This window comes from Drosophila obscura, unplaced genomic scaffold (assembly GCF_018151105.1).
Source record: "Drosophila obscura isolate BZ-5 IFL unplaced genomic scaffold, ASM1815110v1 contig_150, whole genome shotgun sequence".
Lineage (NCBI taxonomy): Eukaryota > Metazoa > Arthropoda > Insecta > Diptera > Drosophilidae > Drosophila > Drosophila obscura.
In genome coordinates, this window is record NW_024542736.1 from 3,125,302 (window position 1) to 3,142,312 (window position 17,011).

Below are 17,011 nucleotides of genomic sequence, written 5' to 3' on the forward strand. Positions count from 1 at the left end.
GTGTTGCTTTGTGCGTCACAGCAGCACCATATGGCCAGCGCCATGGTCCTTCCCAACTGGGCCCAAAACTTCAAAGAATGTTTTGTTCGTAATTAAAATCGAATTGAATTCCCATTAGGGGCATGGGCGTGTCTTCAGCGCTGTGGCTTGTCCGCCTGAAAGGACCTTTCTTCCAATTAATTGAACGGTTACCGGGGCAAGGCGATATTGCTTCGCTTCGGATTTATTTGCAAATGAAACACGCCCACGGTTCGGGGCATTTGGCTGGGAAAGCTCTACTTCTTGTTCACTTTAACGTTTATCAGGAACAAGTTGAAAATGTAAATGTTCTTGGTGTCTCCGGGGCCACCGGGTTTTGGGGTGTTCGGCTTCTCTGGACCAGCGGGTGTTGTGGTGGAACCTTCCTCCGGTGCAGCAGTTGAAGATTCATCTTCCTGGGCACCTGTGGTAGAATCATCTTCTGGGATAGCTGTCGTAGAACCATCTTCTGGGACAGCTGTGGTAGGATCTTCTTCCTGTTCAGCTGTGGTAGAATCTTCTTCAGGTGCGGCGGTGGTAGAGTCATCACCTCCTTCTTCAGGCGCGGAAGTGGTAGAATCTATGTCTGGTGCGTCCGTGGTAGAATCTTCTGGGTCTGAGGTAGTAGAATCATCTTCAACAGCGGTGGTAGTTGAATCATCTTCCGGGACAGAAGTGGTAGAGTCGTCTTCTCCATCTTCTGGGACAGAAGTGGTGGAATCTTCTTCTGAAGCTTCAGTTGTAGAGTCATCTTCTGGTGCAGCGGTGGTAGAATCATCCTCTGGCTCTGAGGTGGTGGAATCTTCCTCTGGAGCTTCCGTTGTGGAGTCATCTTCAGGGGCAGCGGTGGTAGAATCATCCTCTGTGGTAGAATCATCTTCAGCAGCGGCGGTAGTTGAATCGTCTTCTCCATCTTCTGGAGCAGAAGTGGTGGAATCTTCCTCTGGATCTTCAGTTGTGGAGTCATCTTCAGGTGCACCTGTGGTAGAATCATCTTCGGGTGCAGAAGTGGTGGAATCTTCGTCTGTGATTTCAGTGGTAGAATCTTCTGGGTCTGAGGTGGTTGAATCTTCGTCAGCAGTGGCGGTAGTTGAATCATCTTCTGGGACAGATGTGGTAGAGTCGTCTTCTCCATCCTCCGGCGCGGCAGTGGTAGTGGTAGTATCATTTTCAGAGGCAGAAGTTGTGGAGTCATCTTCAGAGGCAGCGGTGGTAGAATCATCCTCTGGGACTGAGGTGGTAGAATCATCTTCTCCATCTTCTGGGGCAGAAGTGGTAGAATCATCTTCTGGGACTGAGTTAGTAGAATCATCCTCTGGAGCAGCGGTGGTGGAATCTTCTTCAGCTGCAGCTGTGGTAGAATCATTACCTTCTCCATCCTCAGGAGCGGCTGTGGTTGTCTCATCTCCTCCATCCTCGGGGGCTGCAGTGGTAGAATCATCTACAGGGGCTGCCGTCGTGGAATCATTGTCACCTCCATCTTCAGGAGCAGCGGTGGTGGAGTCATCTTCTCCATCTTCAGGTGCGGCAGTGGTGGAACCATCCTCTGGGGCTGCGGTGGTGGAGTCATCTTCTCCATCTTCAGGTGCGGCAGTGGTGGAACCATCCTCTGGGGCTGCGGTGGTGGAGTCATTTTCTCCATCTTCAGGTGCGGCAGTAGTGGAGACATCTCCTCCATCCTCTGGGGCTGCGGTGGTAGAATCATCTTCGCCGCCAGGGGCTGGAGTGGTGGACCCTTCTTCAGGCGCTGGAGTGCTAGAATCTTCTTCAGGTGCGGCAGTGGTCGAATCATCGGCTCCATTGGCGGTTGTGGAATCATCGGGCACAGTTGGAAGAGTTGTCTCGTCGTTGGACAGCTGTCCCAGACCGAAGGGCGACTGCTGGTTCACTGGCACGTAGAAGACGCCCTCGGCCACGAATATGTTCACTGTGGCCCCCATCAGCACCGAGCTGTACCTGTCGTCGCAGGCATTCTTGTTGGCCTCCTTGTAGGTGTCGCACCGCTTGCTGGGGAAGTTGTTCCACCGCAGTGACTCCACGTAGTATGTGACGGCGCGGGTGTGGGCACAACTACCGCCAATGTCGATGCCGCATCCCGGCTGCGACCTGCCGCCGTTCACGTAGAACGCAGCGCTGCCAATGGGCTTGGTGAATCCCATGGTGCCGCCGGCGGTGTGGATGGACTCCACGTAACGGGCATCATCGCTGGACAGACGCTTCGCGGTGTTGCTGTAGCTGATCAGCGGGCTGGCCGGATCCAGACCGACAACTTTTCCCACCTCGCCAGAGGCGACCTGCTTGGCGGTGTGTCCGGCCACGTGGGCGCCCAGACTGAAGCCCACCAGCTCGAGTGTGTCCAGGGACATTCCGTATTCGTTGACCAGGAAATCGACCAGAGCAGCGATCTTCTTGCCGGCTCCGGAGGCAGCCACAACCGAAGAAGCGTACTCCAGGGAGCGGCCACGCACCCAGTCGACGGCAATCATGTTGTAGTCGCCGGTCTGGAACCAGGCGGCGGCTATCTTGGTGTTCACACCATCCTTGTAGTTGGAGTTCCAGCCGTGGATGGTGATCCTGCAAAGCGAGCACAGTTACGGTTCCACTCCGAAGAAGGAGGAAGAAGGAGGCGCCTACCTGGTGGGATGCTCGGGATTGAAGTTGGAGCCATCAATGGAGGCACGCGTCGCCTTGATCTGCTGCCCCGCGTTCGTGTTGCGCAGCGTGTACAGATAGAAGTTGACTGTGTTCGTGGACAGACGACCCATGATCGTCTCCTGTGCCTCGTAGTGGGCCAATTGTCGCTCGCCCTCGCTGCGGCTCACCCAGCGCAGGGCGCCGTCCTTCTGTGGCACATACCAGCCATTGGCGCCGCTCACACGCAGCGACAGATCCTCAATGGGCCAGGCGCTCACTGAAAAAACCGAAAAATCATTACCTGCCCCTGTCCCTGTCCCTGTTCCGGACTGGAGTGCAAAGTCTCACCTGCTATCACGCAGACTAGTAACAGGAAACACAATCTCATTGTTTGCATGGAAAATTTGAATGGTTCGGTAGCTACAGCCGTCGCAGCTATTTATACCTTTCTTCCTTCTGCTTAAATCCATCCGAAAACGAAGTCGCGGCAACAACAAACAACAACAACAACAACAATTCCGCGATTAGATCGTTTCTAATCGGAAAGATTTAAGTTGCCACCACAGTAAAAGCTCCACGCGCAAAGCTTTTTCGAGTTCCGTTCCCCCTACCAACGAGAGTAATCGATATCGATAGATTTCATAGCTGTGAGCTTTTGCTTAGTTTATTTTTGATGGCGAATCGATGGCTTCAGTTGCCCATGCCATAGGGGGCATCGTTGCGCACGGGCACATAGTAGTCGCCGGACACCATGTAGGCATTGACCACAGCACCCATCTTCACGGAGCTGTAGGAGCTGCCGCAGCTGCTGGCCACGGCGGACTCGTAGTTGCCGCAGCGCATGGTGGGGAAGTTGTCCCGGCTGACAGCCTCCGCGTAATAGGTGACGGAGCGGCTGTGGGCGCAGGAGCCGGTGATATCGAGGCCGCAGCCGGGCTGTGACTTGCCGCCGTTGGGGTAGAAGGCGCCCTTGCCGATGGGCTTCAGGAAGCCGAGGTTGCCGCCGTTGGTCTGGATGGACTCCACATACCAGGCATCGGTGGAGCTGAGACGCTTGTTGGGCGAGTCGTAGCTGAAGAGGGGCAGGGCGGGGTCCAGGCCGATGATGGTGTGCAGCTGGCCGTTCTTCACGTTCTTGCCGGCATAGCCGGACACATGGGCGCCCAGGCTGTGGCCAATGACCATCGTGTTGTCCAGGTTCAGGCCGTGGTTGCTGCGCAGGAAGTTGATCAGAGTCGCCACCTGCTCGCCGACGCCGGGCACAGCCAGCACCGAAGAGGCATAGTCGACGGAGCGGGCACGGCCCCAGTCGACGGTAATCATGTTCATGTCGCCGTGCGAGAACCAGGCATCGCGGACGCCGTAGTTGATGAACTCGTCGGCGCTGGAGGACCAGCCGTGGATGGTGAAGCGCGTGGGGTTGTTGGGGTTGAAGTTGGACGAGGAGATCACCGACGAGGAGGCCTTGATCTCCTGGGCCCAGCCGCGGTTCGACTGTGTGTACAGGTAGAAGGTCACCGGATTGAGGACGTTGCGTGCCTCCTTCTCGGCATGGGCATCCAGAAAGGCCTCGGCCACATCCCTGTCCATCCACTCAAAGCTGCCATCGGCCTGGGGCACATACCAGCCATTCTCTCCGTTCTCGCGCACCTCAACAGCGTTAACTGGAAATGGGTTGGGCGGGGGGGTTAAGGCGGGCTGTGGGTCACCAAAGACTCAACTTACCTGCCAGGAGGCAAAAGGCCAAAGCCAACAGCAGTTTCATGATCATGGCAATGTCAACGACGTTCAACTGACGATCCGTGCTGACACAGGCGTTCCCTTTATACGGATCGGAATCGCGCCAGATCGTATCTCAGACACTTTGGAGCGCAGCACTCGAGATAGGGGGACACTGGATGGCCAGGCCACTCACGCCATGCAAGACCGTCGATAAGGGCGGCCTGTGGTCGGCGGACTGAAGAGCGGAACATGTGTTTTTGGCCGAATGTCCATCTTGATTGTATTCGTATTTGTATTTATTTGAATTGTTTTATTTCTGTCCCGTGTGTAGGGCCGCCAAGCAGTTCACGTTCCCGATACGATTCCGATCGACTACACTTCGTGGCCAATCAATTGAGTTATCAATCCGTCAAGCTACTCGTTGTGAAATCATTATTAGATATCTGCCAATAATCGAATCTTATAAATAGAGAAAAATGATTTGCCCCATCAATACGTAGGGCACACGTCGCCACTTGTCTTTATCTGCATCCTTGCGATCTACGGGCTATCAATATTGAGTGACTTCAAAACAAAATAAACTCATTGTAAATGCGATTTAAATTTCTGCGAGTATTGGAGGATTGTGACGAGCCCCATCCGCAATCTCTGACGTACGAAAAATACATTTGCGCCGCTGACAGCCACTAGAACCCCCCACACAGCCCCGTATCTTGATTCAGATATGTAAGGTGCACATAGACTCTTGAATTTCGCTTCTTTGATTATTTTATTCACTCACATTATGGGGATTCTAGAACTCACCTGCTGCCAGTAAGGCTGCTAGAAAAAATAACACTTTCAGTCTGGAATCTGACCAAATTGTGGTGTACAGAGGCAGGAAACTCTCTCAATTTATGGGTGCAAGCAAAACACTTTTTAATCATCGAATGAGGAGTACTAGAGGAAAACACTTGAGAAATCTCATTTCTGAAACGATCAGATAAAGTTGAGATATCAAGATTATAACTTAGTTGTTAGCAAGTCATTTCCCCAGCTTTGCTGATAAGCAGAGATGTCAATAGAAATGTTTGTACTTGGAACTTTGACTTAGGTGCGCGAATATGTCGGGTATGGGGTTCAGGTTCAGGTTCAGGGGTCACCATTTTGATCTGACGCTGAGTCTTTATCTTTTTGCTGGAATAATCCAAGCGAAAGTAAACAGTAGTAATGATTCTATACAATGGTACTGGTAAGCCTGCCAGGTAAACCCAAATGAACACATTAAAAGTAATCAAAGGAAAATTAACTAAAGAGACCTACTGCAGTCGTAAGAGAATTTCATATAAATACTGCATACCCCTCAAGGATGTCATCAAATGTTTGGCTAGACGTTTCCTTTCCTTTATTTAGTTTCCGGTGCAATTCATTTATTCAAGTGTAATTATTAAGCAATTATTAATTATTACCCCAAAACTCTAATTGAATTTGCTTCTACACACAAATTACTTTCCAATTATATTTAGGAGGCCAACCCCACAATTGCCTTTGGAGTACATCTATTTTAAGATAAGCAAAAATAAAGACGTTTTGGTTTGCAAATTTTTAACAATTTATTGAGTTAAAGTGGCTGAGCACAGGTCTTGATTCGGTCACACCGAATGGAGCCTTGCTCTTGCTGCTGTTGCTGTGAGAAAACACAGATCTCTATTCGATTTTACCGAATGGAGCCTTGCTGTTCACGGGCACATAGAAGTCACCATCGACCATGTAGGCGTTGCTCTCGGCACCCATGCGGACGCTGCTGTAGGTGCTGCCGCACTCCTTGGAGACGGCTGCCTCGTAGTCGTGGCACTTGTGGGTTCCGAAGTTGTCCTCGGTGATGGCCTCAGCGTAATACAGAACTGAGCGGCCGTGGGAGCACGAGCCAGTGACATCCACACCACATCCTGGCTGGGACTTGCCGCCGTTGGGGTAGAAGGCGCCCTTGCCGATGGGCTTCAGGAATCCCAGCTTGCCGCCGTTGGTCTGGATGGACTCCACATAGTGGGCATCATCGCTGGAGAGACGCTTGTTGGGCTTATCGTAGCTGAAGAGGGGAAGGGCAGGGTCAAGACCCACAATGGTGTGGACACGACCCTCGCCAACTTTCTTGCCGGCGTAGCCAGCAACGTGGGCTCCCAGACTGTGTCCGATGACCTCCAGGCTGTCCAGAGACATGCCGTGATGCTCGTGCAGGTAATTGATCATGTCTCCGACCTTGCCGCCTGCTCCGGAAACAGCCAGCACAGAGGAAGCGTAGTCCACGGAACGGGCGCGAGCCCAGTCCACAACAATCACGTTGTAGTCTCCGCGGGACAGCCAGGCCTTGGTGATGCGGGTGTTCATGTCGTCATTGGCGCCTTGGGTCCAGCCGTGGATGACGAAACGGGTGCCATGGTCCTTGTTGAAGTGGGAATCGTCGATGGAGGATGCCTTGGACTTGATTTCCTTACCATCAGTGGGGTTGGACCTGGTGTAGAGGTAGAAGTTGACTGCGTTGGTGCTGATACGGCCTTCCATCTGCTCGCCGTGGGAGAGCAGCTCCTCGGCATCGGACAGATCCATCCACTCGAAGCTGCCATCGATTTTGGGGATGAACCAGCCATTCTCGCCATTGATGCGCTCCTCAATGGACAAAGCAGTCACTGCGAAAATTTCTTTATTAGCGGAAAAGTTCTTTTAGTGGAATATTCGAGGAGAACTCACCTGCTGCCAACAAGGCTGCTAGAACAAATAACACTTTCATATTGGGGTCTTGAACAATTGTGGTGTTCAGTAGCCATTCGCCGCCTTTTATAGATCCCCAACTAATCACCTTCTAATACAAATAAATACTCAAGTGCTATTTTTGTCCAACGATCAGATAGTGGCGCTATCCGGATTAAAATTATCATTGAAAATCGTGCATGTCCACAGCGCGACTGATAAGCACGAAAATCAAAGAAGTCTTTTAAGTTGTAGCTTGGACACTTAAACACTCTTATGGTGCCACAATTGACGTTGGACAGCAAAAGTTTTTGCATATTCCGTGCTGGTACTGCAAAAGACCATTAAAAGTGGGACAGAAATGGAATTTCAGCTTTCGTTCTTTTGGGTGTCGAATCTTTTGATATCTTTCTTGACAGATCCATCAAACATGAGTTCGAGAAAGAAGTAGATGCACAGCAAATAAAATATCGGTTATTCTCTATGGGAGCGGGGGTGTTAGAGAAAGAAGAAGAGGCAAAAAAAAAAAAATACAATTTCGGGAGGAATGTCACCGCTGTACTAATCAAAGAAGTCTTTTAAAACTAGTAGCTTGGACACTTTGACACTTTAACAGTCTTATGGTGCCACATATTAGCACCGCTAATAACGTTACACGGATGACAGTAATTGCCCAAGAAATTCGTATTTTATCATCCACTTCCGCATCAATGCAATAAGGCAAAGTCCGTGGAGGGATTGTGTGAGCAGCCGAAGCGAGTGCGCAGGGGTCTTGTCCCCTAGTAAGTACCATAATAAAATAATAAAATCATTCCATTTCGATTTAATTATTTTTCAATGTTTTGTTGAATTACTTTGAGAAAATAATAACAATAATGGATAAGTTTTAGCCACTAGCAACTTAGACAGAATTTTAGAACTAAAAGAAAAAAACTATGCTAGTCCGTATCGGTTCAATATCCTTACGGGTAACTTTAATATGCTTCTGCATAATTCTTTTAAATTGGATTAACAACGGATCTGTCATTGCCACAAAATCCGCCTTTCGGAGAACTTAACCCAACCGAAACTCTCTTAAAAGTGAATATATTCCAGGATATGCAAAAATCAGATACTTGGGATTAAATTTTTTTAACAATTTATTGGGTTCATGGAAGGGAGCACAGATCTCTAGTTGACCTTGCCGAATGGAGCGTCGCTGTTAACGGGAACGTAGTAGTCACCATCGACCATGTAGGCATTGGTGGTGGCACCCATGCGGACGCTGCTGTAGGTGCTGCCGCACTCCTTGGACACGGCTGCCTCGTAGTCGTGGCACTTGATCGTACCGAAGTTGTCCTCGGTAACGGCCTCGGCGTAATAGGTGACGGAGCGACCGTGGGAGCAGGAGCCGGTCAGGTCAACACCGCAGCCGGGCTGTGACTTGCCGCCGTTGGGGTAGAAGGCCCCCTTGCCGATGGGCTTCAGGAAGCCGAGTGTGCCGCCGTTGGTCTGGATGGACTCCACATACCAGGCATCGCTGGTGGAGAGACGCTTGTTGGGCGAGTCGTAGCTGAAGAGGGGCAGGGCGGGGTCAAGACCCGACAATGGCATGGATACGACCATCGCCAACGGTCTTTCCGGCGTAGCCAGCGACGTGGGCTCCCAGACTGTGTCCGATGACCTCCAGGCTGTCCAGAGACATGCCGTGATGCTCGTTCAGGTATTTGATCATGTCTCCGACCTTAGCACCAGCACCGGGAACAGCCAGCACAGAGGAAGCGTAGTCCACGGAACGGGCGCGAGCCCAGTCCACAACAATCACGTTGTAGTCTCCGCGGGACAGCCAGGCCTTGGTGATGCGGGTGTTCATGTCGTCATTGGCGCTTTGGGTCCAGCCGTGGATGACGAAACGGGTGCCATGGTTCCTGTTGAAGTGGGATCCGTCGATGGAGGATGCATCGGAACTGATTTCCTGTCTGGATGTAGGGTTGGACTTGGTGTAGAGGTAGAAGTTGACTGCGTTGGTGCTGATGCGTCCTTCCATCTGCTCGCCGTGGGAGAGCAGCTCCTCGGCATCGGCCAGATCCATCCACTCGAAGCTGCCATCGATTTTGGGGATGAACCAGCCATTCTCGCCATTGATGCGCTCCTCAATGGGCAAAGCAGACACTGCACAAATATATTTATTAGCGCCAAAGTTCTTTTAGTGGAATATTTGAGGAGAACTTACCTGCTGCCAACAAGGCTGCTAGAAAAAATAACACTTTCATATTGTGGGGTCTTGACCAATTGTGGTGCTCAGTAGCCATTTCCCGCCTTTTATAGACCCCCAACCAATCGCCATTTAATGCAAGTAAACACTTAACATCTATTTTTGGTCCAACGATCTGATTGTGGGGCAACCCTGATTCAAATTAGCATTGATAACGGTTCAGTCGGGACTGCTGCGAGGTAGATAAGAATAGTACATAAATATATATTGGGAATATCCCGCACTCGTACAGTTAAATATCATGACAAGTGGGATATGAAAGGTATTTTAGCTTCGAGATAGAACTTTCTGATACCTTAACAGATTAAACGAACCAATGGGGGGCTTGAGATTTAATGAAATAATTTTGTTTTTTCATTTGAAATTTATTGTTTACAGTTTTGTGGAATTATGTGGGACAACAACACTATTTTCTTAACCGATTTTTAATATGGTGGTATTTTTCCTGGTTTCCCAGCCCGACATTTAGTCATCGAATCAAATCCTAAATTATAGCGAGAAGTGCAGCCTAATGCAAATCACGAGTATTGTTCACTATTTGCACTGCCCACTGTACATAAACATTGTTCACTGCAAATGCTTGCGCACAACAGCGGCCGTTCTTTCGCTCTTCACTCCGCCTTCTTCCTTTTACAGTTACAGCTTACATATGCATTCACAAATAAGCTTTGCTCTCGCGCTCTATCCCATCGTTGTGCTCGACTTAGGCAGCAGCTGAGCTGCTCTTACGCTCTCCTCCATCGCTCTCTCACGCTCTCTTCTAAGCTTTGATGCACAGGGCTTGGGCACGGCGCATTCGGCTCGTTATCAGTTGTAATAACTCTTGCGCTTAAATACATACTTTTACATCGCGCAACATATGTACATTGTACACATGGATATAAATTCAAATAAACAGGAATTGTACATATGTATGTACATGTACATTGCGCTCGACTTTTTATTGAATAAAATCAACAGCTGGTGGAAAAGCTCACTAGCTTAACAAGCTTTACAATTGCAAACAAAAGAATCCACACTTCCAACCACAAATATATGTAAGTGTAAGTCCCCTTGCTTGAATTGCTGTAAAATCCTTATGATAGATAAACCTGCATGCACAGTGGAATCCCGCTACAATAAACGCTAGTCAATTAAATATTTGATCAACAATAGATCATAAATCAGCTAGGAAATCTATGTGAAGGCGCAGAGTGCAGTCATAAATGGCCATAAACTCTCGATGACGAGGACTAGTTTACGAGCTAATTCAGCGTAATTTGTGGCTATCTCAATAGGTGGTTGGACGACATTGGTCTGATAGTTGTTTGGTCTGATAGGGAAGTTCATTGAAGAACTGTCAAGGCATTTCCTGTACCGATGGCCCCCGCCGAGTTATGTTTTAGAAATCTTTTCAGTTGGATTGATGTAAGGTTTTTATTAATGTTCGCTTAGTTAATCATGCCGAAGGGGGCCTTGCTGTTCACGGGCACATAGAAGTCACCGGCAACCATGTAGGCATTGGTGTCGGCTCCCATGCGGACGCTGCTGTAGGTGCTGCCGCAATCCTTGGAGACGGCTGCCTCGTAGTCGTTGCACTTGTGGGTTCCGAAGTTGTCCTCGGACACGGCCTCGGCGTAATAGGTGGTGGAGCGGCCGTGGGAGCAGGCGCCAGTAACGTCCAGAGGGCAGCCGGGCTGGGTCTTACCGCCGTTGGGGTAGAAGGCGCCCTTGCCGATGGGCTTCAGGAAGCCGAGGGTGCCGCCGTTGGTCTGGATGGACTCCACATAGTGGGCATCATCGCTGGAGAGACGCTTGTTGGGCGAGTTGTAGCTGAAGAGGGGAAGTGCGGGGTCCAGACCGATGATTGTGTGCACCTGGCCGTCGGTGTTCTTGCCAGCGTAGCCAGCAACGTGGGCTCCGAGACTATGGCCAATGACGTAGAGGTCGTCCAGAGACAAGTGGTACTCGGAGTGCAGGAAGTTGATCATTTTGGCGACCTTCTTGCCGGTGGCAGCGACAGCCATCACCGAGGTGGCGTAGTCAATGGAACGGGCACGGGCCCAGTCAACGACGATCACGTTGTAATCGCCCTTGGACAGCCAGGCGGCGCGGATGCCCTTATTCATGCTCGCGACGTAGCTCTGGGTCCAGCCGTGGATGACGAAGCGGGTGGGGTGGTCAGCGTTGAAGTTGGATTTATCGACAGACTTGGTGGTGGCGGTGATCTTCGTGCCCTTGCTGGGGTTGGAGGAAGTGTACAGGTAGAACGAGACGGGCACGGTGGTCAGGCCACGGGACTCCAGGCGTTCCTGCTGCTCCATCCACTCATCTGCGACGTCCTTGTCCACCCACTCGAAGGTGCCGTCATACTGGGGAACGTACCAGCCGTTCTCGCCATTGACGCGGTCGGACTCCTCCAAAGCGTAGGCCGAAGCTGTGTGATATATTAGTAGTTCGTTAGTTAAAAAATAGCCATAAATATGATTCCAAGAACTTACCGGCCAGAGCACAGAATGCCAAAAGAATAAAGGTCTTCATGTTCCTTTTGGATCGACAACTGATTGCTGAATTGGTCGATGCCTCGCTCTTTTATAGGGCGAAACGGTGGCTACTTATCTGCGTGAGATTAGGCTCACTTGGTGGGGGACATTGCTACTTAGAATATGATAGCACCCACCGTGGCCCAGTGCTAGTATTTTGTTTTGTTTGGTTATTCCGAATCAGATGGGATATTTATCTGTTGATTGACTTTTCAATTGACTTTCATTCCGTGACATTTCGCGAATATTATTATTGTGGTGGGGTCTGGATCTGTCAAGTGTCTAGCCGGAATGTGCCCCATGGTAATTCCTGTTTATTTTGGGATCAATAAGACCCAATCGCGGTGAAAGTACGAGTACCTTAGACCTACCTGGGCCTCGAATCGCACAAAGATTGGTCGTAATCAGTCTATTTGTCGGCAGCTATTACACTGGCAGGCCCTCTGCCCACCCATGAAACCACTGACAACCACTGACCAACGTAATCTCATGTAAGCCACGCCGAGTGGGCTTAATTGTTTGTGTCGTTAAATGGGCATTTAATTTAACACTTCAATGCATTTGAGTTTACTTCGACTTGTCGTATCTCCCATTGGAATGGGGAAAGCCCTTCCAGCTTATGTTTTCCGTCTATAGTTCTGTTCGGTACATTTGACCTGGCAACTGGGCATTAATTGAGCTCTCGCTTCTGTTACCCCGCCCAGGTATCGCGATAATTGGGGTGCTTGAAAATAAATTACATCACTGTCCTTCATCGGGGAAAGAAAACTGTTGCCTACTTTCAGGCACATTTTAAATGGTCTGTAGGTTCGCTTTCACTGCGAGATTAATTCAATTAATAACGCAAATATGACCACGAAAAGGAAGAGAAACCACAATAATAAAAAATAAAGTTCCACCTGTTGTTTTATTTGCCTGGAGCTGCCTTTGTGGACACAGGACCGCAGAACCACAAGCCCCCAGGGAGTTGGGGGTTTGGGATTGGTGGCATCGAAGTCGATGACAGATTCAATGAACATTTCAAATTAATCGCATTTTGAAAAGTGTCGCATTTCATGTGGCACGTGCCCGGGGACTGATAAACGTTCGGCTGCGTTTGATTAAGCAAATTAAATGGCAACACGGGCCAATTTACATATCCAATTTGGCCCACGGGAAGCGTATTCACTTTGCTGGCATTTTGCAGGGCGGGGATTATGTCATCGTGAGTGGGCCACAGATCAGAGAAACATTTTGCGGTCTCTTGCGATAAGTTTGGCCACTGGTTTTGCCTTTTGTGTGGAGCCTCAAGCCGCAAATCTGGGGTCCAGCACACACGCATAATAGGGATTTGAGCCACAATAAAATTCAATTTCATCCTGGGGTCGGCAAAAAACAATAAATTCCTGTGCCCATAAATCAGCATTTGGGGCAAATAAATTTTGTTGCTCTTTTGTGGGGGCGCATTCAGAAGGCTTTCAGGGTGAAGGCTAACCATGTCATGAATATAATTCGCTTATCTGGCGGGGTGCTCGCGGCGCACCACATATATATGCCAACAGATGATTAACTAACTCAAGTAGAGCCGGCAACTTCAATCTTTATCCTCATATATGTATGTATAGGACGCTGCAGCGTACTTTTACTTTTACGGAAATTTGCACTTGCTCTCGACATGGGCTAATTGGGGCACAAGGACTGCCTGCCGGGCAGACGTCTCCGCATTTAAATACGAGACAGACAGAGCTATGCACTTGCCACACAAGCTACATCCCTTCCGTGGGGTGGCGGAGGGGAGGGCAGCCAACTACAATGTAGATGCTGTGGCTGTTGACTTTGCCCCGAGCAAAATTGCGCCTGATGGCTGCTCATTAATTATAATTACAAACATGCCGCAAAAAGTGGCAAAACGCTGTGATGACATTGCCAAAGATAAATGCGGCTTTTGGGGTTTGAGGTTAGAGCAGTCATGAATGAAGAGCGAGAAAAAGAGACAAGCGGCAAGCCGAGAAAAAAGGCAAAAGAGTTCAGCAAAAGTTACTTTTTGGTCTTGGCTGTGTAAATATTTAGCTGCGAAATTCCACAAGCATTTCCTGCCCCCCAAAGGACGCAGCTTTGTGGACCGTTTGCTGGCTATTTGGCAGCAGCTGGATACCAACTGGTTTCCACTGCAATGCCATTGAATCTAGGTAACTGCATTTGGAAGCGCCTCGCTTTGTGGCTACCCGCTGTTTGGGGCTCTTTCGAAGGTATTTTCACCAACAAAGTGGGCAATGAAAAGATTTACACAAAGTCCTAGGCTTTCCGCTTTAACTTTTGCTTTTAGCGCTGCTACAGGAAGCTGAACATTTAATTTATGGAATACCTTTCAGGTCTCAGCTAATTTAATTTACGATCAAAATCTTAATAGATGTTTGCCCCTCACAAAGTTTTAACGCGGTTCTCGCACCTTGACACCTTGTGCCCGGAGTAAGTGAAATGTTTTCAGTGGGCTTTATGTGTTTTGTTTTATTAATGTTCGCTTAGTTAATCATGCCGAAGGGGGAGTTGCTGTTCACGGGCACATAGAAGTCACCGGCAACCATGTAGGCATTGGTGTCGGCTCCCATGCGGACGCTGCTGTAGGTGCTGCCGCACTGGTCGTTGACAGCGGCCTGGTAGTCGCCGCACTTGATGGTTCCGAAGTTGTCCTGGGACACGGCCTCGGCGTAATAGGTGGTGGAGCGGCCGTGCGAGCAGGCGCCAGTGACGTCCAGGAAGCAGCCGGGCTGGGTCTGGCCGCCGTTGGGGTAGAAGGCGCCCTTGCCGATGGGCTTCAGGAAGCCGAGGGTGCCGCCGTTGGTCTGGATTGACTCCACATACCAGGCATCGGTGGAGCTGAGACGCTTGTTGGGCGAGTTGTAGCTGAAGAGGGGCAGGGCGGGGTCCAGACCGATGATGGTGTGCACCTGGCCGTTGGTGTTCTTGCCGGCGTAGCCAGCAACGTGGGCTCCGAGACTGTGGCCAATGACGTAGAGGTTGTCCAGGGACATGCCGTAGTCCGAGTTCAGGAAGTTGATCATCTTGGCGACCTTCTTGCCGGTGGCAGCGACAGCCATTACCGAGGTGGCGTAGTCAATGGAACGGGCACGGGCCCAGTCAACGACGATCACGTTGTATTCTCCCTGTCCCAACCAGGCGGCGCGGATATCCTTGTTCATGCCCGCGGTGTAGCTCTGGGTCCAGCCGTGGATGACGAAGCGGGTGGGATTGCCGGCGTTGAAGTTGGATTTATCGATAGACGTGGTGGTGGCCTTGATCTTCTGGCCCTTGCTGGGGTTCGAGGAAGTGTACAGGTAGAATGTGACGGGCACGGTGGTCAGCTCACGGGACTCCAGGCGTTCCTGCTGCTCCATCCACTCATCTGCGACGTCCTTGTCCACCCACTTGAAGGTGCCGTCATACTGGGGAACGTACCAACCGTTCTCGCCATTGACGCGGTCGGACTCCTCCAAAGCGTAGGCCGAAGCTGTCAGATATAATAGTAGTTCGTTAGTTAAACAATAATACAGACTTATGATTTGAAGGACTTACCGGCCAGAGCAAAGAATGCCAAAAGAATAAACGTCTTCATGTTGTTTCAGAATGGACAACTGATAGCTGAATATGGCGTTGCAACGGTCTTTTATACGCCAAAGCTGGCCGCTTATCGGCGACTGATTAGAGTCACTTGGAGGTGGACTAACTACTTGAAATATATCTGATAGCACCCCCCGGTGCAAATGGTTCTTGCGGTTTTGATGGAATGCTGATTGAGATAGGATATTTTTGGCCGTATTGTCAATCAATTGCGCTCCATAATCAAATGCTTCAGTTTCTCACGATGGTCTGCGAAAAGTCTTAGGGCTTCCCCTTTAATATTTTGTATCTTTTTTTCGCCATGTTTTTTTTCCATTTTACTTTTCTCCCTGTAGCTCTTGTGAAAATTGAATTTATGAAATACCATTTAAGCTTTTGTCAGCCACCTGTTTTTTTCTGATTTTTCGGGGAAAGCCTTTGTTGTTGGCCGCTGCTTTTCCAGCAAACAGAATTTTCAGTCTAAGAGCCCGCTAAACAGAATTACGCGCCAACTAAGCCCAAAGAATCTGATTTTCTTCCCACTCCATTCCCAGCCGCCTCCTGGCGGTGCTTTGTCTGGGTATCTACGATGTTGTTAGGCTTTTTGTGTGGGACACACATATATTCCCATTTTTGTACGTGATTCTTGTCAATATTTTGCATTTTATTTCCATGTTCCTTCGCCGGCCTGCGGGCGCTGCTTCCTCTTTTAATTTCGATTCGGTGCCTGGTTTTCTCAATATTTTGTTGTATTTTATTGGCTGAAGCCGTTCGCATATTCAACGGCAGAGGGAGTGCTGCTCGCCAGCGTGTAATTATTTTGCGTGCTTTTGGCATTCAGGGCACATTTTTCGATTCTTGTAAATACAAATACAAAATTGATGAGCTGTTTATTAATCAACTGCCAAACCAGCGTCCTATGCATGTACGTATCGATGGGAAAATTGGCTGCCGCATGTTTAATGATGTGCGGCCTGGAATTTTGTATGCAAGTAGGCCAAGGGCCCATAACTAAAATTAAAGCGTATATGAAACATAATTTTGGGGCTGGAACAAATTTCAAATCAGAATTCGCTTGATTTGAGTATCTTTAAGCCCTGATACGCTTTAAATGTTGTAAATATCAAAAATAATATACGCAATATTGAGTTGGAGCTTTTTAATGCATCATACGTTTCCATACAGCTGTTAAATAAGTTCTTTCAGACTTCAATTTATGCCTTTATCGCTGTTCCAAATAAATCCCAATCACATTTTGGCCAGGACTTGGATTCATTTCAATTTTAATGAATTATTAAAATTCCTGACGTTTTCTTTATTTTGTTTTCTACGAGCCGTATACGTTATGTTTTTTCTGCAAGTCAACTAAGGGAGCAACTCTGTTTTTTTGTGTTTTTATTGCTATTAAAATAAACACCTTATTTTACTGGCTGAAGTATCACAAAATTTTGTATTGAGTTTCTGCCATGCTTATCGGAAATCTCAGATAAAATGTTTAGAATGTTTATCAGGAAATTCCTCAACTTTTGGCCGGAATGAGCAGCGGAGTCCTGAGTCC

General features: G+C 49.1%; 7 protein-coding genes across 8 annotated transcripts in view; 1 reads left to right on the plus strand and 6 right to left on the minus strand.

Moving 5' to 3' along the window:
* Nucleotides 1–17,011, plus strand: part of LOC111065252 (RYamide receptor) — a 59,461-nt gene that overhangs the window by 7,547 nt on the left and 34,903 nt on the right.
* On the minus strand, nt 276–3,108 carry LOC111082498 (mucin-5AC). Its single transcript, XM_041591748.1, has 4 exons — nt 3,001–3,108; nt 2,653–2,929; nt 1,698–2,592; nt 276–1,625 (listed from the first exon to the last, which is right to left on the minus strand). Exons 1-4 carry the CDS (start codon nt 3,047–3,049, stop codon nt 276–278), a joined length of 2,571 nt encoding a protein of 856 aa, XP_041447682.1. The 5' UTR covers nt 3,050–3,108.
* Nucleotides 3,290–4,486, minus strand: LOC111067820 (phospholipase A1). The gene is made up of 2 exons (XM_022357169.2): nt 4,378–4,486; nt 3,290–4,316 (listed from the first exon to the last, which is right to left on the minus strand). The coding sequence occupies exons 1-2, from the start codon at nt 4,421–4,423 to the stop codon at nt 3,343–3,345; spliced, it is 1,020 nt and encodes a 339-aa protein (XP_022212861.1). The 5' UTR covers nt 4,424–4,486; the 3' UTR covers nt 3,290–3,342.
* LOC111067905 (phospholipase A1-like) lies at nt 5,942–7,175 on the minus strand. Its single transcript, XM_022357276.2, has 2 exons — nt 7,102–7,175; nt 5,942–7,040 (listed from the first exon to the last, which is right to left on the minus strand). The coding sequence occupies exons 1-2, from the start codon at nt 7,139–7,141 to the stop codon at nt 6,061–6,063; spliced, it is 1,020 nt and encodes a 339-aa protein (XP_022212968.2). The 5' UTR covers nt 7,142–7,175; the 3' UTR covers nt 5,942–6,060.
* LOC111067993 (phospholipase A1-like) lies at nt 8,224–9,372 on the minus strand. The gene is given in 3 exon segments (XM_022357369.2): nt 8,224–8,682; nt 8,684–9,252; nt 9,314–9,372. Coding segments are annotated over 3 exon segments (1,020 nt in total). The 5' UTR covers nt 9,354–9,372; the 3' UTR covers nt 8,224–8,271.
* On the minus strand, nt 10,753–15,491 carry LOC111067737 (phospholipase A1 VesT1.02-like). 2 transcript variants are annotated; one of them, XM_041591676.1, is made up of 2 exons: nt 15,430–15,491; nt 10,753–11,771 (listed from the first exon to the last, which is right to left on the minus strand). In XM_041591676.1, exons 1-2 carry the CDS (start codon nt 15,467–15,469, stop codon nt 10,786–10,788), a joined length of 1,026 nt encoding a protein of 341 aa, XP_041447610.1. In that variant the 5' UTR covers nt 15,470–15,491; the 3' UTR covers nt 10,753–10,785. The 2 variants fall into 2 exon arrangements, with proteins under 2 accessions (XP_041447610.1, XP_022212745.2); XM_022357053.2 differs by lacking the exon at nt 15,430–15,491 and adding an exon at nt 11,836–11,946.
* LOC121403829 (phospholipase A1-like) lies at nt 14,349–15,398 on the minus strand (the record flags this gene model as incomplete). Its single annotated transcript, XM_041591730.1, has 1 exon — nt 14,349–15,398. A coding segment is annotated over one exon (1,020 nt), but the record flags the coding sequence as incomplete, so codon positions are not given.

What these genes read in the sequence shown, in the direction of transcription:
- LOC111082498 (XM_041591748.1), bottom strand. Translation starts at nt 3,049, where the DNA reads ATGCAAACAATGAGATTGTGTTTCCTGTTACTAGTCTGCGTGATAGCA. An exon ending in ACTAGTCTGCGTGATAGCAG is followed by an intron (nt 2,930 to 3,000) that starts GTGAGACTTTGC and finishes CGGTTTTTTCAG; the next exon opens with TGAGCGCCTGGCCCATTGAG. An exon ending in AATCCCGAGCATCCCACCAG is followed by an intron (nt 2,593 to 2,652) that starts GTAGGCGCCTCC and finishes CTCGCTTTGCAG; the next exon opens with GATCACCATCCACGGCTGGA.
- LOC111067820 (XM_022357169.2), bottom strand. Translation starts at nt 4,423, where the DNA reads ATGATCATGAAACTGCTGTTGGCTTTGGCCTTTTGCCTCCTGGCAG. An exon ending in GGCCTTTTGCCTCCTGGCAG is followed by an intron (nt 4,317 to 4,377) that starts GTAAGTTGAGTC and finishes ACCCATTTCCAG; the next exon opens with TTAACGCTGTTGAGGTGCGC.
- LOC111067905 (XM_022357276.2), bottom strand. Translation starts at nt 7,141, where the DNA reads ATGAAAGTGTTATTTGTTCTAGCAGCCTTGTTGGCAGCAG. An exon ending in AGCAGCCTTGTTGGCAGCAG is followed by an intron (nt 7,041 to 7,101) that starts GTGAGTTCTCCT and finishes AAATTTTCGCAG; the next exon opens with TGACTGCTTTGTCCATTGAG.
- LOC111067737 (XM_041591676.1), bottom strand. Translation starts at nt 15,469, where the DNA reads ATGAAGACGTTTATTCTTTTGGCATTCTTTGCTCTGGCCG. An exon ending in GGCATTCTTTGCTCTGGCCG is followed by an intron (nt 11,772 to 15,429) that starts GTAAGTCCTTCA and finishes TATATCACACAG; the next exon opens with CTTCGGCCTACGCTTTGGAG.